Source organism: Heterodontus francisci, chromosome 36, assembly GCF_036365525.1.
Source record: "Heterodontus francisci isolate sHetFra1 chromosome 36, sHetFra1.hap1, whole genome shotgun sequence".
NCBI lineage: Eukaryota > Metazoa > Chordata > Chondrichthyes > Heterodontiformes > Heterodontidae > Heterodontus > Heterodontus francisci.
Window position 1 is genome coordinate 8,872,036 of NC_090406.1, and position 25,674 is coordinate 8,897,709.

Consider the following 25,674-nt stretch of genomic DNA (forward strand, 5'->3'; position numbering starts at 1 on the left):
TTTTATTGAGAGATACACATTGCATATCATGCATCTCCAACCAACAGCCCGTCTTTAAGCCTGCTCCGGTGTTTAGGAGCACAGGTGAGTAATCAACTAATATCCATTACCTGAATACAATTAAACACTTAATTGCTACACAGAATCAGAAAACGGTCATTCTTGTCCTCTCCAACTTCTCTTCCAATTTCACCATCACAGTCCTGCTCATCTCTCTCTCCCAGTACTAAAATGCTCATCGCTCCAGTCAAATTTCCTCTCATTCGTCCTTAAATCCAAAGTGTCTTCCCCCACCTATATCCTTATTGTGCCAAAATCAAGGTTATTCATTTCATCTCCTACTCAGAATTCATTATTGCCCAGAAAAACCTTACCTCTCAATTTCTTTAGTAAGTGAACAGGAAAGAATTCAATAGATTGGGAGGCAGCAGTACAGGGGCCGGGGTGGGTGGGGGGGGGAGGGGGGCAATGTACCCTCTAACTTCTGTTTGCCGTGCACAGCTGGTTTGTTGCACTGCATGGTCCCTTTAAGATTGATGCACGGCCATGCATGCACACACGCATCTTAAAGGAGCTTTGCTAGGCCTGGGCTGTTTGCTCCCTGCATGGCGCATTCCCAATTGCTGCATGATCACGCACCTTAGAGGGAACATTGGTGTGGGGGGAGAAAAGAGGAAATGAGACCATCCATAGTCAATTTCAGCATGAAACGCACCATTATTGCACAGCACTCAAGCAGTTACTCACACCCCATGATTGTCGATTTCTGGCAGCTGCAGAGGAAGTGCCGCAACACAACTCACGCCTCAAGGAGAGATAAGAACAGGCCAAGGCTCAAATCAGGAACTGGCCCATGTCGCACCAGCGCAGGGAAAGCCAGAACATAGAACTTCAAAATAATTCAAGTGTTCAGCAATAGGTATTCAGCCACCATCTCAACACTACAATGTTCTGAGCTATGTTCATAGATCATAGAGAGATACAGCACTGAAACAGGCCCTTGGGCCCACCAAGTCTGTGCCAACCATCAACCACCCATTTATACTAATCCTACATTAATCCCACATTCCCACAATTCTCCTACCTACACTAGGGGCAATTTACAATGGCCAATTTACCTATCAACCTGCAAGTCTTTGGCTGTGGGAGGAAACCGGAGCACCTGGCGGAAACCCACGCGGTGACAAGGAGAACGTGCAAACTCCACACAGGCAGTACCCAGAACTGAACCCGGGTCGCTGGAGCTGTGAGGCTGTGGTGCTAACCACTGCACCACTTTATGTTGCTCATCAGGAATCCAATACTGGGATATAAGAGAGCTGATGATGGTTGTATAAATCCCTGGCACACACAACAGAGGCAACCTTTTCAGATGAGGCTTGGTTTCTTCTGTTGCAGCAATCCATGCCAGATGGTATCAAATAATCAACAATCTGTATGAAGATGGTGGGGCCACTCTTATCAAATCATAGTTCCATTTTGCTCAAACAGAGCTTAGAGCCATCACATGGAAATTCCGAGCAACAATTGTTCATAGCGCCTCCCTGGATATTACCAGCATCACATTTTCTCAGAATTAAATGAGCCCCAAACAAAAAAAAACAAATTTGCATTTATATAGCACCTTACACGTCCACAGGACATCCCAAAGCACTTTACAGCCAATGAAATATATTTTGAAGTGTAGTCACTGTTGTAATGTAGGAAATACAGCAGCCAATTTGTGCACAGTAAGGTCCTGCAAACTTAAATGTGATAATGACCAGAATTTTTTTTTTAAAAAGTGACATTGGTTGAGGCATAAATATTGGCCAGCACACCAGGGAGAATTTCCCTGCTCTTCATTGAAACAGTGGGCACGGGATTTTTTATATCCACCTGAGAGTACGGACGGGGCCTCGGTTTAAATGTCTCACCCAAAATACGGCGCCTCAGCGCTCCTTCAGTACAGCACTGGGAGTGTAGGTCTGGATTATGTGCTCTAGTCTCTGAAATGGGACTCAAACCAGTGACCTTCTGATTCAGAGCAGAGAGTGCTACTCACTGAGCCACACCTGAGACAGCTCAATATCAATGGAGCATCCCTGAACAAAGGATGCTCCTCCCAGTTAAGTGGCATCGCAGTTGGAGAGATTATGATTGAACAAATAATGACCTTTTTTTTTGGGAAATTATATTTTTCTTAAATCACAAGGAGCCTGGAAACATGAAGTCTCTCCACTAGACTCTCCTTGAATTCTGTAACAGGTGACGGCAAAACATCAACAATGTTTATGAACTCCTAGCCTAGCGGAGTGGGATAAAATGTAATTATGCGGCCCTTATAGGTGCAGTACCTCAGCTCGACCAAGATTTAAGTTTTAAAATTCTGCAACAAACTCATCAGGGTTTCTATTTTAAAAGGTAAGCTCCTGCAAGTGGGAGAAATACACACGTCATCACTTGCTAAAGCTAACTTGTGCAGCATATCGCAAAACAAGGTATTACAAGCAATTCTTTATAAAGAACTATTGCATTCTTGCATTGTGCTGGCACTGCACTGGAATACTGTTTCTACATTGAAACTTGAATCACTGTGTTTGTTTAATGTAATCCGACATGCTATTTAGACACTGTGGTTCACCACAACCAGATTTAATTAACTGGCCTGAACTACCCTAACTGAGTCAATAGCTGCATTTAAAAGGAGGAGAGTGTGCACAGACTTAATTTTAGTTACTCGTCAAGAGGATTTGAGTGACTGGCACCAAAAGTACAAACTTTCAAAAATGAATTTGCTTCCAGCAACTTAAGCACCAATTAGCTTACAGAAATTTTGTGCTTGATAAGGTCTCTAAAATGTTTTTTTAAAGTCAACACAGTAATGTTCTGGACTCCCTTATGCTTATCTGGGACAAATAGGTGTTAACTGTGCCACATTGGTCAAATCCACTTACCTGTCAACCTCCTTGCTCAGTTGTATTTTTGCAGTACTTTTGATTACAACAGTGGTTCTCAAACTGGGATCTGCACATTATAATACTCTCAGGGGCTACGCAACGCAGGGCCAGCTTTACAGGTAGCGACAGCCCACAGCACCGTGGTCAAGTATAAGCAAGTGAGCGGCAATCGCATGCATGCTCTGCTTACCCACCCACTGCCCCCCACACCCCCCCACCCTCCCCGCTCTTGTTCTCCCCACTACTCCTTTAGTGCATTGCCTGTGACCTGCTTCACCCATGCTCCTGCTCTCTCCAGGCTCCTGACAAGGATAGACAGGTTCTGCAGCGAAAAGCAAACACACCCATCTCACTGTTATCTGGCAGTAAACACCAATCTTCTTAAAAGCATTATCAAAACAATCTTTACATGCAACAGTTTCAAATTATGAGCATGATACAGTATTATAATTTAAATGGGGAGGGGTCAGTGATTATGAAACGAATTGTAAAGAGGTCATTCAATGAAAATAGAGAGTCATTGGACCTGGGAGTCAGAAGGCTGTGCTCCAATCCTCACTCCCAAGATTTGAGTACATCACCTAGGCTGACACTCCAATGATATCCGGATGATCACAATGCCAATGTCCATGGAAATTAAAGATCCTATGGTAACAATCGAAGAGTAAAGGGGGGTGGGAGGGTGGGGGTGGGGGGCGGTGGTGTAGTGCGGGGAAGGTGAAGGGTGAAGTTCTCCCAGTGAACTGACCCATATTATTCACTCAACTATCACCAAAAACAGATTGATTGGTTACTCGTCAGTCGTGTGCACAATTACCCTATGCAGGCAGATGGAGTAAATATACTTGGTACAATGCTGTAAACAAAACGCCTGACACCCCTGTTTACATAACAGCCATTGTACTTCAAATTAATTTGTTGTACAAGATGCGCCTAGTGATATAGGGCACTAGATGGGCAAGCCATTTCTTTCATTTCCATGCAGCGCTCCATTTAAAGGCACTTTAACACTAAGCAGTACACCCAACGACAGACAACCAACAGAATCATAAGCATACAAAAGTGCTGCTCTGCAATCCTGTAGTCAGTTTAAAACCACCTGTTCAAGGAAAGTAATGCTCGGAACCAGTCCTGTTCTCTGCACGGTGGATCATCATCTAACACAGAAACGGCTACAGCAGATACCAGGACCAAATGGAAAAAGGAGTCGATGCTCAGCAAATGGGAGCAAAAATAGCCACTGCGGTGAAAGCACCAAAACGTAACCAGACCAGTGAAGGAGTTCAGTGACAGACAGGGAAAAAAATCTCTACCAGAGGCAGCCAAATTGAAATGATCTGCAACCTTGAAGTTCTAACATTTAAGCTGGATGTTTAGCATTTAAATCATTTCAGAGAATGAGCCTTCCTTCAATTATTTTAACTTCCTGAAGCTTTTCCTTGCTGAAACCCAATTTGTTTTTTTAATTTCCGCATCTATAAGAATAGTCTGTCACAAAACTTCTAAAATAAACCATGCCAGAGCCAAGGAGGAACATTCACCCACCATTAATACAGGGCACCTTCGAGCAAGACAGAATGACCACCATTTAACTGCATAATGCTTCCAAACTGCCGAGATAAGCAAGCTAAGAATGGGTGGAGTCTGGTAATTTGTTCTTAAGGTTTGTGCTGGAAATGCAGAAAAGTGTAAAATTTACAAACCAACAGGCAACTCACACCAGCTCAAAGTACACCCTGCAGCACAGTGAAGCAGTCTAAGACTCGCGATTTATGTCAATATCTGTTTATCAAAGATTTTACAAGCAAAATACCTAAACCATTTTCAGTTCTGGTCCTATATGAGCTTTAGAATATAATGGAAGCAGTTTCATAACAAAAATTTCACCAATGAGGTGGGAATTCTCAATAGAGTTATTCTATTCATCTCCCCCACAACCTCCAGCCCTGATCTGCACACATCTAAATGCCATTCATACCATTTTCCTTTACAATTATCCATTTGCTCGGATCTGGCTCTTCATCCATTTGGTTTTCAATATTTCTGCAAACTTTCCATTTTTATTTTAGTACCTTACCTGTTAAGCCCTCCCCTCCAAATCTCTCTCTTTTTCCCCAAAGTGCTGGCTCATTTTGGGTTGGATCTCAACTGCTGGCCATCCAAGCAGTAGCTGAACAAGCCAACACTATCTGCATCACTGCAAAGTAGTTTCTGATCTGGCCAAGGGGCAAAGTGGCTTGAGAACCACACTGGCTCCAGTCTGATATCAAACTATGACAGAGTGTTCAGGTGGGCGATATGGACTTGATCGGCACTACTAATACAGAGTTTGTTTTACTCAAAAAAAAACTTTAGCAATATCAAATACCCCTGCTTACAACTATTTTCTAAACATTCATGCTTAGGATATGGGGATCACTGATATTTATCCCTAGTTGCTCTCGAGAAGGTGGGTTCTCCTTGAACTCCTGCAGACCATGTTCTGTAGGATCCACTCGCAATGTTGTCAGGTAGGGAGCTCCTAAAACTCAACCCAGAAACAATTAATGCATTCTGTAATTTACAAAATTACTGTCCAGTAAGTGACCGCTATCCAGCATAAACACATATAGCTCTATCTCCTGGAAAGGTGGCTTTGCAGATATGAATTATAAATGAGCTGCCACTCAAACCTTGGTTATTGATAAGGTCACAGCACCGTCATAACCTGAAATTAACTGTATATTTTACTCACATATGGTTAGTATTTCAGTATACGATGCTACTCAAACGTAGGAAGAGCTTTACTACTGCAACATTTGTGCTTGTTTCAGTGTGTGAATCGAGAGCTTTTTCTTTTAAAGCTGACACGCAGGGAATCTGGAATCTCCCCAGGAACAGCCATCAGTTCAACAATTAAGAGGAAAAAAATTGTTGCTGGTGTTTTGATTTATGGAATACCAATCATAAAAGTTGGCTGGCTAACAGACATTCATCAGCAATAACCTCCACTTTAAGCGAGCAATAAATAACGCATTACACACAGCATAGTAAACCGCTCATTCTGTAAAACGAGTACCCACTTAGGCTCAAAGAACACATCAAGTGAAAAACACCAATCAACACGGTGCAACACTGAAGGATTTCTTCTTTGCCTTGCGTGGCGTCCTTCAGACAAGAGGCTACTCTCCAAGGCCCCATCTGTCTAATCCGGTGGTTCAGGTGAATGCTGATGATTCCACTGGCATTATTTTTTTTAAAAAGGAGCAAGAGGGGATTTCCAGGAGCTCAGGCCACAACAGTCTTCCCAGTCCTCAGCCAACAGCGCCAAGAACAGATTAAATCATTTGTCTCATTGCTGTTTGTGGTAAGTGGCCCTGCACAAAATGGCTGCCATATCTGCCCACACAACAGTGAACTTCTAAGTAAATCGCTGCATATGAAGCATTTTGAAATGCTGAGAGGCATTATCGAATTCCAAGTCTTTTCTTTCTTTCTTTCATATCTTCCACCCAGTTGAAAAATGAGAAGTTTGCAATGAAGGAAAACTTACTGCACACAATAAATATACCGATAAGTGAGCGTCAAATAGAAGCAGTAAGTGGAGGAATCACACTGGGCCATCTATTCAACAGTCAGCCACCTCACACAAAGGTCAAAGGGGAATAAAGCAGAGAGATAATCAGGCTGAAGGAGTAGCTCTGAAGAACAGTTAACTGTATAACTCCTGGAGTTAGTCGGCTAATATTACGGCATTCTGCATCAGCACTATCAGCTTAAAAAAAAATGCTGACAGCTAGTTCCCCAGATCAAGTCTGGCACTATTCCATTTTGTTTCTGTACAGTTTAAGTGCCATAGTTTTGCCTACGCATCAGGAGAAAGGGTCTTCATTCGCGACCAAGACACCACGGATAGCTATTCAGCGACACACGTTATTAATTACTTTTACTGTCTGTAAGAAGTATTCTCCATTAACCACAACTTGAACTAATATTCCACATGAAATGAATAATTTACATCCGAAGTATTTGATGTGATTAATAGATTGAACCTTTTATTTCAACTGCGATGAGATGTTCTATATTCTGCCTGCCAGCAGAACAGGCTCGAGTGGCTGAATGGCCTACTCCTACACACTGTATCAGCTTACTGGAGTGTTTAATTGATTATGGATGTGGTTCTATGGTCACTCCTGCACCCTGCAAAGTATCAACGTAAGTGAAAATATAACTCTGGAAGCAGGCCCTCATCTCTCTCCCGCACACACGACAGCTCTGCTCCCTCGCACACTGCGTAGGGCACAACTCCAACATAGCGTTGTCAGGTTTTAAGTGTGCCTGTGGCCCTCCTGCAGACTCTCCTTCCCCACGCCAACCCTCACCCCCACCAAAAAAAAGTGTGTTTGAGAGCAGAATGACTCCTGCCAACATTCAATAAGCCCACCAAAAATCAGTCAGTCAGGCTGGCACTCGGCGGAGGCAGATTCAAGGCGTACAGTTCTCTCATGCTATGGCTCGAGCCTCTGGCATTGCAGTGGGCTTTTAGGCTGCAAGAAAACGCTAACTGCAGCTAACACCAGTCTCAAAACCACAATTTCAAGGGGGACCCAATTCTCTCAGGCATTTTAGGAATTCCAGTGATTTCCAACAAAAAGATTGTAGGTTTTTTTTTCATGCTTCATCTCCACCCAGAGTAGAACAAAAAATATTCTGAAACATAACTATTACTGTAGCATTATTAAAAGAACTTAACTAGTTCAATAATATCAATAGCCAATAAAGCAACATGGCTTTAATTGACAGCACATGGATAATCTGCCTTTAATTTCCTTTGTTGTGAGGCAGCCTTCCCCTCCTCCATGGGTCTATTCATTATATGCTATTCAACAAGCTATATACGTGGCTTCAAAAAAAAACAAGCCCATCAGTTGAACACATTATTATATGGTTACATAAACCTCACGGACTGAAAAACACACTTAAAATCACGTGGGCTGATGATAGAACAGTTTTTATCGCAGCTAGAGCCTTGCACACCAAGTTCCTACCAGAGGCTGGGGAGGGGGGGTTCTCCTCCAACTTTCTTGCCCTCCCCCCCCCCAGCAAACAATAATGCAAATGCCACATATTACGCAAGGGGAAGCAAGTGCCAGTTCTCCACCCCCTCAAATATTACATTGAGTGCGTTTAAAAAAAGTTGTGGGTGCCTGCACAGCAACAGCAGTAAATCACTAGCGACATTTACAGGAGTTTTTGCAGGATTTCACACCCCCCACCTTCCCAAGAACTCTGCTCCCTAAGAGATGGTATTTTTTTTTAAAAACATCAGAGTAAGCACAGGCACAAAACGTGATTGCTTCTTTTTAAAACTCTGCTAAAGTTTACAAGTGCCCAGGAGGCCCAGTGATGGACCCCCTGCACTTATAAACCTCGCTACACCAGACTGCAGTTTAGTGCTCAGCCTAACTGACATGGGCCAGCCACCCTAGAGCACACGGGACTGACACTGCTGTAATCTGGACTCTGATCACACCACGGATCCAGAGTTGCACTAACACTTTTGTGCTGCCGTGGAAACAATTTCACAGCGAAGCAAAACTGACAGCACTGTTGAACACTTATCAAAAGCGATTCTGTAAAACTACTACAGCCAACCGTCAGCTCAGCTCAGTTGGTAGCTCTCTCACTGGGTCCGAAGGTGTTGGTTTCGAGCCCCACTGCAGGACTTGAGCACGAAGCACAAGTACAGCACTGAAGTGTCATCCAAGAGAATGCTGCACTGTTGGTGATTCGGTCTTTCAGATGAGATTTTAGACCTTTTTAAAAAAAAAAAGAACAGTCTCAGGTTGCAAGCATCGCTGGCAAGACCAGAATTTATTGCCCAGCCCAAGGTGCTCTGTAAAGGTAGTGGTGGGCTTTCTTGAACTGCTCCAGTCTATGTGGTGAAAGTGCTCTCAGTGCTGTTAGTTCGCAAGCTTCTCCAGGATGTTGACCCAGCCATGGCAAAGAAATGACCATACATGTCCAAATGGGGATGGTGTGCAAGTTGGAGGGAAACTTGGAGGTGGTAGTTTTTCCATGTATTTGCTACCCTTGTACCTCTAGTTGGTAGAGGTCACGGGTTTGGAAGGTACTGTCGAAGAACTCCTGGCAACTTGCTGCAGAGCATTTTGTATATCATATTCATTGTAGCCACAGTGCACCAGTGATGGAGGAATAGATGCTTATGCTGATGGGGTGATGGTCAATCAGACTGCTTTGTTCTGGATGGCGCTGAGCTTCTTGAGCGTTGTTGGAGAAGCACCTATTCCTGACTTGTGTCTTGTAAGTCATGAAGAGGCTTTGTGTAGTCAGGTGGTGAGTCAGTTGCGACAGAATACCCAGTCTCTGACCTGCTCTAGTAGCCACAACACTTATGCAGTTGGTCCAGTTGAGTTTCTGGTGATTGGTGGCCTCCTGGATGTTGAAGACAGGGATCAGAGCAATTGGAACACCACTGATCGCCATGGGGAGGTGCTAATGCTCCCTCTTGTTGGACATGTTCATTGCCTGGTATGAATGTAACTTGCCATTTATCAGCCCAGGTCTTGCTGCATGCAGGCATGGACGGTTTCATTATCTGAGGAATTGCAAATGGGGCTGAACACTCTGTAATCATTATGAACAGCCCCTTCTACTTTTTTAGATGAACATTAAAGATCGTATGGCACTATTTGAAGAACTGGAGAGTTCTCCCAGTGTCAGCCAACATTAATCTCTTAACACCATTGCCAAAAAACAGGTTAATTGGTCATTTAGCTCACTTCCTTTGTGGGATCCTGGTGTGTGACTTACCACAATTTCCTACAAAGCAGTAACTACACTTCAAAAGTCATTTATTGGCTCTGGGATATTCTAAAAATGTGGAAGGAAGTAAACACATGACAACTTTCTTTCTTTGAAGCAAACTAATAATCTGTATCTCTTAACTTTCTAATTCTTCTATTTCAATTTGAAATCCCTGTGCTGCCAATGTAAAACACACGGGATGTAAATGCCCAATTTGTGTTTAACAAAGGTTACTAGACTGCAAATGAGAACAAACCCGCATCAGAAGCCTGCGTGGCACACACGTGAACCAAGCACATGTGCATGAAGCAAGGTCCACTGAAACCTGAAGTGCAAAAAAAACTTCCACTTTACATACAGGTGCTGAAACAAAAAAAAGAGCAAGTCAACAACAGATAGTTTATGCAAAATTACCCTCTCACGACACAGCCTGTCTCCTGCAGTCAATCATGATGTATTCAGGTTTATTTCACTTAAATCACCAAACCAACATGCACTATCTTGTAACAGATCCACATTCTGGCACAGGCATTCAGATCATTACATTTTCAAACAAAATCACATCTATATAAAAGAAAAGGCAGACGTCTGTTTATGTGGCTTATTTCATGGTCTCAGGAATTCCCAAAGCTCTTTTACAGGCAATTAAATACCTTTTGACAGTAGTCAGTTGTAATGTAAGAAACACAGCAGCCAATTTGTGCACAGCAAGCTCCCACATACAGCAATGAGATAATGACCGGATTATCTGTTCTTAGGTGTTGGATGAGGGATAAATATTGGGCAGGAGACTGGGGAAAAATCCCTTCTCTTCAAAATAGTGCCAGGGTATCTTTTATGTCTATCTGGGAGGACAGATGGGACCTCGCTTCAAGGTCTCATCCAAATTCATAGGAAATTTACGACACAGGAGGCCACTCGGTCCATCATGCTCGTGCAATTCAGCAAAGAGCTACCCCACCTAATCCTGCTTTCCTACACTAGGTCCATAGCCCTGCAGGTCATGGCAGATGGGCCTGTTTCTGTGCTGTATAACTCTATGACTGTATTGCTCTATGGCTCTTAGGGGAGGGGGTGGTGTAGTGGTAATGTCACTGAACTAGTAATCCAGAGCCCAGGTGAATCCCACCACAGCAGATGGTGAAATTTGAATTCAATATATCTGGAATTTTTTTTTTAAAGTCTAATGGTGACCATGAAACCACTGTCAATTGTTGTACAAACCCATCTGGTTCACTAATGTCCTTTAGGGAAGGAGATCTGTCTTCCTTACCTGGTCTGGCCAACATGTGACTCCAGACCCACAGCAATGCAGTTAGCACCACAGCCTCACAGCTCCAGCGACCCGGGATCAGTTCTGGGTGCTGCCTGTGTGGAGTTTGCAAGTTCTCCCTGTGACCGCGTGGGTTTCCTCCGGCTGCCCCGGTTTCCTCCCACAGCCAAAGACTTGCAAATTGATCGGTAAATTGGCCATTGTAAATTGCCCCTATTGTAGGTAGGTGGTAGGAGAATTGAGGGAAGGTGGGGATGTGGTAGGGATTATGGGATTAATGTAGGATTAGTATAAATGGGTGGTTGATGGTCGGCACAGACTCGGTGGGCCGAAGTGCCTGTTTCAGTGCTGTATCTCTCTGTGACTCTGAGACAATGTGGTTGACTCTTAAATGCCCTCTGAAATGGCCTAACAAGCCACTCAATTCAAGGGCAATTAGGGATGGGCAATAAATGCTGGCCAAGTCAGTGACACCCACATCCTACAAAAATAATTTTTTTTAAAAAGTAGACATCCAAGTACTTTTTAAATGTGGTGAGACTTTCTGCCTCTACCACCCTTTCAGGCAGTGAGTGCCAGATCCCTATCACACTCTGGGTGAAAAGATGTTTCTTCATCTCCCCTCTACTCCTTCAACCAATTACTTTAAACCTTTGCCTCCTAATTTTTGACCCCTCTGCTAAGGTAAATAGGTTGCTCCTATTTACTCTATCAAGGCCCCTCATAATTTTATACACCTTAATTAAGTCACTCCTCAGCCTCCTGTGTCCCAAGGAAAACAACCACAGTCTATTCAATCTTTCCTCATAGCTAAAACTTTCCAGTCCTGGCAACATCCTCTTAAATCTCCTCCGTACCCTCTCCAGCACAAACACATCTTTCCTGTAATGTTGTGACCAGAACTGGACGTAGTACCCAAGCTGTGGTCAAACTAGTTGTTTTATCTTAGTTCTAGATAACCTTCCTGCTCTTATATTCAGTGCCTCGGCTAATAAAGGAAAGCATGCCATATGCCTTCTTAACCACCTTATTGACCTGCCCTGCTACCTTTAAGGATCTATGGATATGCACTCCAACGTCCCTCTGTTCCTCCACACCACTAAGTATCCTCCCATTTATTGTGTATTCCATTGCCTTGTTGCACCTCCCAAAATGCATTTCCCCCACACTTCTTCAGATTGATTTCCATTTGCCACCTTTTTGCCCAACTGACCAAACCATCTATATCTTCCTGTTGTCTAAAGCCTTCCTCCTCACTGTCAAACACACAGCCAATTTCTGTATCACCTGTAAACTTCTTTATTGTGCCCCCTACATTTGAGTCCAAATCATTAATATAAAAATACAAAAAGCAAGGGACCGAGTACTGAGCCTTGCAAAAGACAGCTTTCAGATTCAGTCCAGACTGGAGCGTCAGCCCAGATTTTGTGCTTGTTTTTAAGAGTGGGACTTGAACCCACGTCCTTTTGACTCATTGAGCCATGGCTGGTAAGGAGTCTAAGTCACTACAGTAGAGGGGTAGAGTAAAACTGACACCCACAAAGGATAGTCCAGCATCAGTCGCACCTAATTTGAAGTGTTCCATTCAGCTAATTTGTTTTGCTCTCAATGAATCTAATACCAATCAGAAGGGACAGAGTCACATTTGGATTTGCCGTTGAAAATGCAGAGACCTCCAATATTTCAATTGTACCACTAAGAAGTTACCAAAACATTGTCAAAACAAAGTATATTTTAGAAGCCGTGTACACTCCTTCTTCCTGATCCCAGCTGCTATTCTGAATGAGGACAAGCGAGGGGAACTCCACTGGACCCATCTCTAGTTTCCCAGACGCAGTGCGGCAAAGCAACAAATATATATCAGCTGTTACTTTTACCAGCCCAGTGGATGGACCAGTTACATTAGGAGCAAATTTAAACAAACTGTGTCAGTCACAGTATATTAGCTTCACTGCTTTCGACATTCAATGTTTTAGGAGACAGGAAACAAACAAAAAAAAATATTCAGGACTCTAGATCTTGATCACTGCCCACTGAGCCCAGCTGTGATGCCTTCTGCAGCTGAGCAACTTGCTGACACAGGCTGCCTAGCCCCCGCCCCCGCACATGTTTGCAGCAAGTGCAGTGGTTCAGAATCCAGCCTTTTCACCATCTCCAGGATTTGAAAGTACTAAATTAGATCACAGCTAACTTGTGCTTCATTGATCTGCTTTTGACCCACATCCCTCGATACTCCTACTCAACAAAGATTTATCGACTTTAGTCTAGAACGTTTCACTATATGCAGGTAAGAAATCTGTGAGTTCAGTCAAGAAGAGTTACACAGTGTTAAATAACATGCCCATACACATGAAGGTAGAAACATGGAAGGTCCTGTCTGGAATAGTGCATCCCCAACAATAATCAACACCTTTAAGAAAGGAAGGCAGAAAGGGAAGTAAACTCTTTTAAGCATCCTTTGTAGCCACTGATTAACGCTAAATTGTCATACAATCCTACCTCTTTGGCAGTGTTCACTTGTCCAACATCGGTGGTTAAACTGATCGTTGAACACAGTCTGGGCACAGCTGCTTTTTCCTTTCAGGGTGCCTGGGCACACATCGCCGCACTCTCGGTCGTCTTTATTGGACTTGATGTAATTGTCCTCCACTGAGTCCAGAATCTTTGACCAGTCGAGCGTGGACAGGTAGCAGAGCTCTGGGTTCTTCTCAATCCTCACCGCGCCCCGGGTGACGTTCACCAGATTGTACAGGCCGATTTCTTTAAAGTGCAGCATCTCGAAGATTACCAGAGCATAGTTGAAAAAGAGGCGTGTTCCACGGATCACAGTCAAGTTCGGGAAGAGATCTTTTAAGCTCTCCAGGCCGTAGACACGAAAGAGAAGCAGGTAATCAGTGATCATAGTGAGCTCCGGAAAGCTCAGACCACGGAAATCCTCAGGTTTGGTGCCAAACATCAGCAGAATCTGCAGATTTCCTTCGATGACAGTGCAGTTCCTCAACTGTTGCAAGTGTGTGATGTTGTTTCGAATATCTATGCTTTGACAAACTGAGGAGGAGAAAAGAGGGGAGAAAGTTAATGCTGATTATGGCATCATGAAAGGATTCACAACATAGGATCATTGCTCAATAGTTTAAAAAAAAGTTTCAACAATTCACATTAAATCTGCAAAGTTCAAATCCATTCAAGAACTTTCAGGAAATATTCCGACAGAACCTTACTTGGAAATAAAGGGAATTGGAATTAAGGTGGCAAAGAGCTGCAATAGCTAACAGATAGCAGAACAGGCTAGATGCACCTGGCTTACTCCTGCTCTTGTGTTGTGAACCATAAACTACATGTTTGAAAGGTTAATTACCGACGATGTAATACAAAAGGAGTTATTCCAATACAACATTTTTTAAAAATACAGTCACATTCAACACCAACAATTTTCATTAATATAGCACCTTTAACATACTAAAAATGTCCCAAGGCACTTCACAAGAGCGCTGTCAAATAAAATTTGACATCGAGCCACGTAAGCAGATATCAGGACAGATGTCCAAAAGTTTGGTTAAAGAGTTTTAAGAAGCATCTTAAAAGGAAGAGAGGTAGCGAGACAGAGAGATTTAGGGAGGGAATTCCAGAGCTTAAGGCCCAGGCAGCCGAAAGCATGGCTGCCAATGGTGGAGTGATTAAAACTGAGTACTGGAGGAGGACAGATATCTTGGAGGGTGGAAGGCCAGGTTACAAAAATAATAATGAATTACTGTTGAAGTGTGGTCACTGTTGTAATGCAGGAAACGCGGCAGCCAATTTGCGCACAACAAGTTCCCACAAACAGCAATGTGATAATGACCAGCTAATCTACTTTTTTGATGGTGATTGAGGGATAAATTCTGGTCAGGACACCAGGGATAACTCCCTTACTCTTCTTACAATAGTATCATGGGATCTTTTACCCACCTGAGGGAGTAGATCAAGCCGGGAGTAGATCAAGCCTCGTTTTAACGTCTCATCCAAAAGATGACACCTCTGACAGTGCAGCACGCTCTCAGTATTGAACTGCAGTGTCAGCCTTGACTTTTGTATTGAAGCCCTGGAGTGGGTCTTGAGCCTGGACCTCGTGACTCAAAGAGGAGTGTTTTACCAACTGAGCCACAGCACAGCAATGGAACTCTCTCCCTTAATCCAATCCTTTTTCTACTTATCACCCCACCTTGAAAAGCTTCCTCAAAACCCATCTTTGCGCCAGTGCCTTTAGTTTCTCCCCTCCCCCTAACACTCTGGTATCATTTTAGTTTTTTTAGAGATACAGCACTGAAACAGGCCCTTCGGCCCACCGAGTCTGTGCCGACAATTAACCACCTATTTATACTTATCCTACACTAATCCCATATTCCTACCACATCCCCACCGACCCTATATTTCCCTACCACCTACCTATACTAGGGACAATTTATAATGGCCAATTTACCTACCAACCTGCAAGTCTTTTGGCTTGTGGGAGGAAACCGGAGCACCCGGAGAAAACCCATGCAGACACAGGGAGAACTTGCAAACTCCACACAGGCAGTACCCAGAATTGAACCCGGGTCGCTGGAGCTGTGAGGCTGCGGTGCTAACCACTGCGCTACTGTTGCACCTGCAATATTGACTACGTTGAGCTGTTGTATCAATGCATGTCATTGCTACGCTAGCGCCCACTATACAGCACTGTGTCAGCTTGGCCCAGATATAGCAGCCTCACTCTTCTCCGACGGTCGTACGTTCAAGTCCCATTCCAGAGATTTGAGCAGATAATCTAGGCTGATGCTTTAGTGCAGTGCTGAGGGAGTGCTGCACTGCCAGAAGTGCTGCCTTCAGATGAGAGGTTAAACCCAAGGCCCATCTATTTATTCAGGAAGCCATAAAAAAAACCACGGCACTAAGCGAACAAAATTTTCCTAATGCCCCAATCAACATTTATCGCTCAAATAAAAACCAGTAAAACCAGTATCTCAGTACTGTTTACAGGACCTTGCGCTGTGCAAAGTAGCTGCCACAAAACAAACACAATTATACTCCAAAAGGTAATGCGTTGCCACTGAGGTATTTTTGGATGCCCAAGGACATGAAAAACACCATCAAAATTCAATGGAGTGCATGCAAGTTTATGCTCTGTTAAAAGTATCACGTTAAACATGATTGTCCAATCCATTATCTGCAGCTGGGCGAGGGGGTTGAAACTACAAAACATTTTATTTCCACAGCATGTAATTAACTGAACCATCTAGCCCATATAGAAACAATTATATACTGTACTCACTGATGTACGTTTCATCCCAATTACAGTCAGAATCAATATGGCACAGAAGGAGGCCATTCAGCCCATTAGGTCCATGCCAGCTCTCAGTAGAGCAATCCAGTTCCATTCCCCTGCTCTATCCCTGTAAATGGTACAATGTTGTTTATCCTCCCCGCCCGCACCATACCCCGCCCCCCGCCCCAAAGACTAGTCTTTGCTACCATTGCTGTGACTCCTTGCACTTCTCTAAAACATCTTTAAGCAGAAAAACGTCCCCAAACACTTCTCAAAGAGCATTATAAAGTACAATGGCAATTATTCTGGGCGGCACAGTGGCGCAGTGGTTAGCACTGCAGCCTCACAGCTCCAGGGACCCGGGTTCGATTCCGGGTACTGCCTGTGTGGAGTTTGCAAGTTCTCCCTGTGTCTGCGTGGGTTTTCTCCGGGTGCTCCGGTTTCCTCCCACAAGCCAAAAGACTTGCAGGTTGATAGGTAAATTGGCCATTATAAATTGTCACTAGTATAGGTAGGTGGTAGGGAAATATAGGGATAGGTGGGGATGTTTGGTAGGAATATGGGATTAGTGTAGGATTAGTATAAGTGGGTGGTTGATGTTCGGCACAGACTCGGTGGGCCGAAGGGCCTGTTTCAGTGCTGTATCTCTAATCTATTCCACACCGCTATAGCGACAACCTCTTATATTTAACTAAAACTGAAGTTCAGGAGATGCTGGAGGTCAAAAAGAAAAGCAGAAACTGCAAACACTCAGTATGGGTAAAGGAAGAAAGGTAGGGTTAATGCTTCATGTCAATGAGCTTTTGTCATAACCAGGGGAGACGTTACAGATGAACTGTATTAACTAAACTAACTCATAGTGATACACCACGCTATGCCACATGCAAGGAGCGTGACGGCATTTTCTTTGAGGAGCAGCACACTGCTTCTCCCCGAGTCGGGTGTAGAAACTGTCTCAATCACAAAAACTGCAGAATATCTACATCAATCAGAGCTCCTCAGTGCTTAGTGGGAAGAGTCAGGTGGGGATTAGATTACATTTTTGAGAAGTTACATCAACCGGATTTGAAGTTTCCTGAACTCTTTCTCCCATGTGCCACAGATTCTAACTTGTCAACTGCAGAAATCTCTCAGCTTTCAAGACCTGCACTTGATTTTCATTTAACATATGTTCAACCCATTTCCCTGTAAAGCCCCAACATTATTAATGGGTGGAGAGAAACTTGGATGGAGCCAGAACATTCTATCAGAACGATCATCCAGTATCCGACAAAATAAAAATGTAACCTCAAGTAGGCATAGGAACAGGATAAGGCCATTAAGCCCCTCAAACCTGTTAGGAAGAAGAATTTACCTCTGGAGAACTGAAAATAACTTTTCACATTAAACGACGAGTGTTATGAGTCATGATGCTCTGCTATCATGAGTGGGGAAGGATGAATGGGCCACTTGGTCTTTTCCTGCCTATCAATTTCATATGCTCGTATCAAAGTTGAAGAGGAGCAGGGACTTCTCCGGTGTCCTATCAAACATTCCTGCTTTAGCCAGCTCAATTAAAGAAAAACAGATTAACTAGTCACTTATCTTGTGGCCAAGTCTGGCGCCTTGCTTTAAATGAATAGCTACTGTATTTGCCTACTGAACAGGTTACTGTAGTTCAAATGTAATGCAAATACTATTCGTTAAGTCAATCAAAAACCAGGACAGTGATGATTAACATGCTTATGTCACAGATGTGTTCAGGTCATCCATAGAGACCTATGTGCGTCAAAGTAAGGTGCAGATGCCAATTGATAAGTGATCTCATCAACAGCTCACAGAGCAGGGCCAGGCTTCACAGAGCAAACTTGTCTATGCATTTGTTACATTTTTAATTTGTTTACTTAAAGATTACACGGTCATGGCTCAGTAGACACATCTGTCTTTCATTCCACCCTTCAGAAATCATTATAAAGAGATATACAAGAAATAACTTCAACAGATACACTATCCAGTAGAAACCAGGCACTGATTTTGGAAACAATGGGAAGATTTTTATTGTTGATAAAAGTTGTGAACAGTGCGAGCTATGGAATAACAAGGGAAAAAAACAGACTACAAAACTGGCTAAAGTTACTTATTTTTTTCTTTAGCCTGACATGGTCCCCACCCAATACGCACACACACAATCCCCCCACCACCCACCCCCCCTTCCCCCAGTTAATCAAATCTCTATACTCTCTTCCTATCCTGCTCCCCTAAGTAGTATATTGAGCCCAAGTGAAGGATCCAAACTCCAACCAGGCTAAGATCAAGGACTGCATTTATATAAACACGTTTCATAACCTCAGGACATTCCAAAACACTTTACAGTCAATAAGGTATTTTTGAAGTGGCAGCCAATTTGTGCACAGCAAGCTCCCACAAACAGCAATGTGATAATGAGCAGATAATCTGCTTTGTTGATTGAGGGATACACATTGGCCAGGACACAGAGGAAAACGCCACTTTTCTTCAACAAAATAGTGTCTTGGGATCTTTCACATCTTATCCGAACGACGGCACCTCTGACAGTGAGGCATACCCTCAGTATTACACTGGAGTCAACCTAGTTTACACGCTCAAGTCTTTGAAGCAGGAACTGAAGCCACAAATTCCTGACTTGGAGGCGAGCCACGGCTGAGGTCAGCACAGATGAGATGGTCTATCCAGTGCGGTGCAAAGTGGGGGGGGTTGCTGGTACGGGAGATGTTCTTTGAGGTCAGAACTGGCGTATATTATCGGGGGCAGAGAAGGAGGAGGTTGATCTTAAAATCCTAAGCAAGCTACACCTGACCAGAGAGCGCTGGATACTGACATAAGCGTCCCGAAAATGAAAGCTGCTCATCCTTCAGCACCAACGCTCCCTTAACAAGCACAAAGTTCACGCAAAAAGCACACAGTCATAGCTGTTTTTAAAAAAACTAACAGACACCGTTAAAAATACAAGGGCGATCTAATTAAGTTGTGTGTTTAGTTTGCAATGCATGAAATACACTTAGGATTAGTCTTTGTAAAATGCGCTGCGTAACAGTCAGTAAGACTTTGGCTCAGCTGCTTGTCAGCCAATCCAGTTTAGATAAAATCTCTCAGAATCTGCCAACATAAAGCTTTATCATCAGTAGACACGACAGCACTGACAAGGCATTTCTACTTTATTCTGTACTTTCAGCGCCCTGGTGATGCACAGTGTAAATAAAAGTGAATTACTACTGGATTTACAAATCTTTTTGGTGTATGCATGGGACACTTGATCTGTTCAAAAGGACAGAAAGTAAGGTGCATTAAGAATGGGCTGGATCACTGCAGAGGGTTTTTTCATTAATTTGTACACGCAACATTTCCAATAACTAAAAAGGAATAATGAAAGTACTGCATGTTAATGCATATTTGAAAACAAGCCCTCCGAGTGATTAAGGGGCTTTGTCACGTTGAGAGTTCTGCGTTTAAATTTAATGGTCAATTTATGCATGCAATACAATTTTTCCCTCCAAGCAGCTTGCTCAGGAATATAACTCCATGATTGCTTTTAAATAATAATCTGAGTACATGTGCAAAACAACACATTATAACCTGGAGGAGTTGAATTTTAAATAAATAATTCCATGCTAGTTTATACTTATATAGCGCTTTGCGACATGGCAAAACGCTTCACATACCACGAATTACACTGAAGTACAGGGACTCTTATGAAAGTAAATGTGTCAGACATTTAGCACACAGCCAAGATCTAAACCAACAGCACAGAAGATGATTGACCAGTTAATCTGTTCCTGTCGAAGGAGGAGAATGCATAACGGAGCCATGCAAACCAGGAGCATTTTCAGGTTTGTACCTCTTTATGTGCCGAGTTAGCTAATAGCAGCCAGGGACACAACTGGGCTCAAACAACCCCTGGAACAAGATAGGGAAGAAGCAGGACGAGATTCCTGCTGCCAATCACTATTCAGTGATCCTTACTGTACACGTGTGCTCTTCTTTCTTTGGCCACCTTATCTCGAGAGACAATGGATACGCGCCTGGAGGTGGTCAGTGGTTTGTGGAGCAGCGCCTGGAGTGGCTATAAAGGTCAATTCTAGAGTGACAGGCTCTACCACAGGTGCTGCAGAAGAATTAGTTTGTCGGGGCTGTTACACAGTTGGCTCTCCCCTTGCGCTTCTGTCTTTTTTCCTGCCAACTGCTACATCTTTTCGACTTGCCACACTTTAGCCCCGCCTTTATGGCTGCCCGCCAGCTCTGGCGAACGCTGGCAACTGACTCCCCCGACTTGTGATCAATGTCACACGATTTCATGTCGCGTTTGCAGACGTCTTTATAGCGGAGACATGGACGGCTGGTGGGTCTGATACCAGTGGCGAGCTCGCTGTACAATGTGTCTTTGGGGATCCTGCCATCTTCCATGCGGCTCACATGGCCAAGCCATCTCAAGCGCCGCTGACTCAGTAGTGTGTACAAGTTGGGGATGTTGGCCACCTCGAGGACTTCTGTGTTGGAGATATGGTCCTGCCACCTGATGCCAAGTACTCTCCGGAGGTAGCGAAGATGGAATGAATTGAGACGTCACTCTTGACTGACATACGTTGTCCAGGCCTCGCTGCCATAGAGCAAGGTACTGAGGACACAGGCTTGATACACTCGGACTTGCGTTCCGTGTCAGTGCGCCATTTTCCCACACTCTCTTGGCCAGTCTGGACATAGCAGTGGAAGCCTTTCCCATGCACTTGTTGATTTCTGCATCTAGAGACAGGTTACTGGTGATGTTTGAGCCTAGGTAGGTGAACTCTTGAACCACTTCCAGAGCGTGATCGCCAATATTGATGGATGGAGCATTTCTGTCGTCCTGTCCCATGATGTTCGTTTTCTTGAGGCTGATGGTTAGGCCAAATTCATTGCAGGCAGCCGCAAACCTGTCGATGAGACTCTGCAGGCACTCTTCAGTGTGAGATGTTAAAGCAGCATCGTCAGCAAAGAGGAGTTCCCTGATGAGGACTTTCCATACTCTGGACTTCGCTCTTAGACGTGCAAGGTTGAACAACCTGCCCCTGATCTTGTGTGGAGGAAAATTCCTTCTTCTGAGGACTTGAACGAATGAAGGAGCAGCAGGGAGAAAAAAATCCCAAAAAGTGTGGGTGCGAGAACACATCCCTGTTTCATGCCACTCAGGATTGGAAAGGAGTCTGATGAGGTGCCGCTATGTTGAATTGTGCCTTTCATATTGCCATGGAATGAGGTGATGATACTTAGTAGCTTTGGTGGACATCCAATCTTTTCTAGTAGTCTGAAGAGACCACGTCTGCTGACGAGGTCAAAGGCTTTGGTGAGATCAATGAAAGCAATGTAGAGGGGCATCTGTTGTTTGCGGCATTTCTCCCGTATCTGACGAAGGGAGAACAGCATGTCAATGGTCGATTTCTCTGCTCGAATGCCACACTGTGCCTCAGGGTAGACGCGCTCGGCCAGCTTCTGGAGCCTGTTTAAAGCGGCTCGAGCAAAGACTTTCCCCACTATGCTGAGCAGGGAAATTCCACGGTAGTTGTAGCAGTCACCGCAGTCACCTTTGTTTTTATAGAGGGTGATGATATTGGCGTCACGCATGTCCTGAGGTACTGCTCCCTCGTCCCAGCACAGGCAAAGCAGTTCATGTAGTGCTGAGAGTATAGCAGGTTTGGCACTCTTGATTATTTCAGGGGTAACGCTGTCCTCCCCAGGGGCTTTTCCGCTGGCTAGAGAATCAATGGCATCACTGAGTTCCTCAGACCCCTGGAACAAGATAGGGAAGAAGCAAGACGAGATTCCTGCTGCCAATCACTATTCAGTGATCCTTACTGTACGCGTGTGCTCACCATCATCATTATCTACAGCAATACCAGTTTGCATTTATACAGAGCCTTTAAAGATGCTAAAACATTCCAATGCACTTCACACAAGCGTCATCAAACATGTGAATTCAGCCACATGCAGACATTAGTACAGGTTACCAAAAACCTGATCAAAGAGGTAGGTTTTGAGGAGCATGTTAAAGGAGGAGAGTTGGAGAGGTTTAGGGACGGAATTCCAGAGCTTAGGGCCAAGGCAGCTGAAGGCACATTCGCCAATAACGGAGTGATTAAAATCGGGAATGTGTAAGATGCCAGAATTAGAGGAGTGTAGATGTTGGAGGCTTGTGAGGCTGGAGGAGTTTACAGAGAGAGAGAGGCGAGTCCATGGAGCTGTTTGAAAACATAACAGAGAATTTTAAAAGTTGAGGCATACTCAACCAGGATCAGGCTTGGCTGTGATTTCTCTCACCAACGACTCACACTGTTGAATCGGCATGATGATTGGGGATTTGGGCAAGCTACAATGGAGCTACTGGCACTCAAGGAACCACACAGGTCTACTCTTCAGGTGTGGACAGAAAAGCAGGAAGCAAAAATGTAGAGTCACACCAGTTGTAGAGTCTTTGTGAGGTGCTGTCTAAATATAGTAAGCACTAAGCTGTCCTCCCTTTAAAACTTGCAGACTACACATAGAAAAGTAAACCACAGCCGTGCAATTAGCACAAGTACACGTCTGTAGGTCTTAAAATCGAAAATGGCATGTACATCAACAATGTCATAGGATCAATGTGCTTACAGGTACGGTAATGCAGTGGTTATGTTACTGTATTGAAATGTCACGTCGGTCCTCCAGGCATCATCTTTAGCAGGTGAGAACACAAGGCAAAAAAAGGACACATGGCACTTTGTCAACAATCGCATTTGTTTGTCGCAATCAAAGACAAACAGCTTTATTTGCATTTATTGTACATCCTGGATTAACTTGGCGTTCAGCTGCTTCGGCACTGCAAGCAAGCTGGCAAGTAGCCTTGCACCTGGTCACCATCAGTGCACCTCCTTTGGCTCAAGACTGGGTGAATAATTACAGGGATAAGGAAGAAAAGAATTTTGCTTAAAAAGAATGCGTCATTCGCTACCAAGACCTCCGCACCCAAACATTAGGTTTAGCCATGTTTCCTACATTACAACATTAGACATGCAAGTTGTTGTTGTGTTTCCCCTACAACAGTGACTACATTTTTAAAAAAGGTTCAGTGGCTGCAAAGCACTTTGGGATGTACTGAGGGTGTGAAAGGTGCTATATTAATGCAAGGTCTATCTCTCTTTCTTTCATATTCCACCACGGCAGAGACCTGGTTCAAATCCCAGTCGGTACTAAATTAGCGGATCTCATCTGGGACATCAGGAGGGGCATTAGCCCTGAGTGGCAGATGGAGTATGATGCTGGAAAATGTGGATATCGAGCAATGCTAGGATCAGCTTTGGTTGGGATCTCCTTCCTGCCACTCAGTCCATCAATGCTGACTGCCCAGTTTAAAAGATGGAAGACAGCTCATGGGGGCAACGTACAGCTCCCAGTTGCACACAGAATGCTTCTCACAGCCAAATAAAAAAAAAATTACATTTAGACAGCACCTTTCATCACCTCAGGATGCCCCAAAGTACTTTACAGCCGATGAAGGATGTTTGCAGTCACTACCTAATGTAGGAAACGCAGCAGCCAATTTGTGCACAGCAAGCTCCCACAACAACAATGTGATAATGATCAGGTCATCTGCTTTTTGTGATGTTGATTGAGGGATAAATATAGGCCTGGACACCGGTGAGAACCCACTCCCTAATAGTGCTATGCAACCTTTTACGTCCACCCGAGAGGGGATCCGAAAGACGGAACCTCCAACAGTGCAGCAACAGAGTAGCATCATGCATTGTTCATCAAGTAAAGAGATGACAAACACAGAAACAGAAAAATAAGAGTAGGCCATTCGGCCCTTCAAGCCTGCAACACCATTCAATACGATCATGGCTGATCATCCAAACTCAGTACCTTGTTCCCGCTTTCTCCCCATACCCGACAAAGGTGGGGGGGGATATCAACAGCATAAGGGCAGAAGCAGACGATTTTATGGACATGGAAATATTTTTCTTTGTAATGCAGAAGGGGTCAGAAGTTCAACTGGGTTTACAACCGAGATACTGCAATTGAACACAATGCACCTTAATTAAGGAGGGAGAGAAATGATCCTAATCACTATTACTTGCCAGCTTCCCATGATATTGCATAGGAGGAGTCAAGATCAAATTTAGTCTTCTAAGTAATTACAAAAAGGACACAGGGGCACTGCAGAAGGTACAGGAGATTCAGAACCAGAACTGAGGGGTTATAACGAGCAGGAAAGGCTGACTAGGCTGAGGTTCTTTTCTCTAGAAATCAGAAAGCTGAGGGGTGACCTAATAGAGGTCTTTAAATATTTGAAGGAGTTTGATATTGAGAAAATGTTTCCGCTTGTGGGGGAGTTCAAAACTAGAGACCATAAATATAAGATAGTCACAGCTAAATCCAATAAGGAATTCAGGAGAAACCTCTTTACCCAGAGAGTGGTTAGAATGTGCAACTCGCTACCATGTGGAGTATTTGAGATAAATAGTATTGATGCATTTAAGGGGCGGTAGATAAAGACATGAGGGAGAAAGGAATTAGGTTGGATGGGAGGAGGCTCGTGTGCAACATTACCACCAGCATGGATGAGTTGGGCCAAATGGCCTGTTTCTGTGCTGTAATTTCTATGTAATTTTATGAAGACGTTGGGTGACAGAGCAAGACACGAATTTTAAAGTCATATATTCTTACTTATTTGCATTATAAATTACTTCACTTCATTATGAACAGTGAAACTGTAGCAATTTCGCTAGGGGAGTGTAACTGTAAAGTGGGCAAAAATCTGGCAGATGGAGTATGATGTGGGAAAATGTGAAGTTGTTCATTTTGGCAGGAAGAATAAAAAAGCAGAGTATTACTTAAACGGAGAACGACTGCAGAATTCCGAGGTGCAGAGGGATCTAGGTGTTCGAGTGCATGAGTCACGAAAAGTTAGCATGCAGGTACAGCAAGAAATAAAGATGGCAAATGGAATATTATCCTTTATTACCCGAGGAATTGAAAATAAAAATGAGGATGTCATGCTTCAGTTATATAGGGCAATGGGATTAATGTAGGATTAGTATAAATGGGTGGTTGATGGTCAGCACGGACTCGTTGGGCCTGTTTCGGTGCTGTATCTCTCTATGACTCCATGGCTCCACGGCATTGGTGAGACCACATCTGGAATACTGTTTGCAGTTTTGGTCTCCTTATTTAAGGGAGGATGTGAATGCGTTGGAGGCAGTTCAGAGGAGGTTTACTAGATTGATACCTGGAATGAGCAGGTTGTCTTATGAGGAAAGGTTGGACAGACTGGGCTTGTTTTCACTGGAGTTTAGAAGAGTGAGGGGAGACTTGATTGAAGTTTATAAGATCCTGAACGGTCTTGACAA

The 25,674-nt window shown here is 43.8% G+C and overlaps 1 protein-coding gene across 2 annotated transcripts in view; it reads right to left on the reverse strand.

Annotated features, from left to right (window-relative positions):
- The window catches only part of LOC137351565 (insulin receptor-like), a 245,345-nt gene that overhangs the window by 196,797 nt on the left and 22,874 nt on the right, over window positions 1-25,674 (reverse strand). For both annotated transcript variants that reach the window (XM_068016102.1, XM_068016101.1), the window contains exon 2: window positions 13,519-14,067. In XM_068016102.1, coding sequence (XP_067872203.1) covers window positions 13,519-14,067 — 549 coding nt within the window. The remainder of the gene's footprint in view (window positions 1-13,518; window positions 14,068-25,674) is intronic.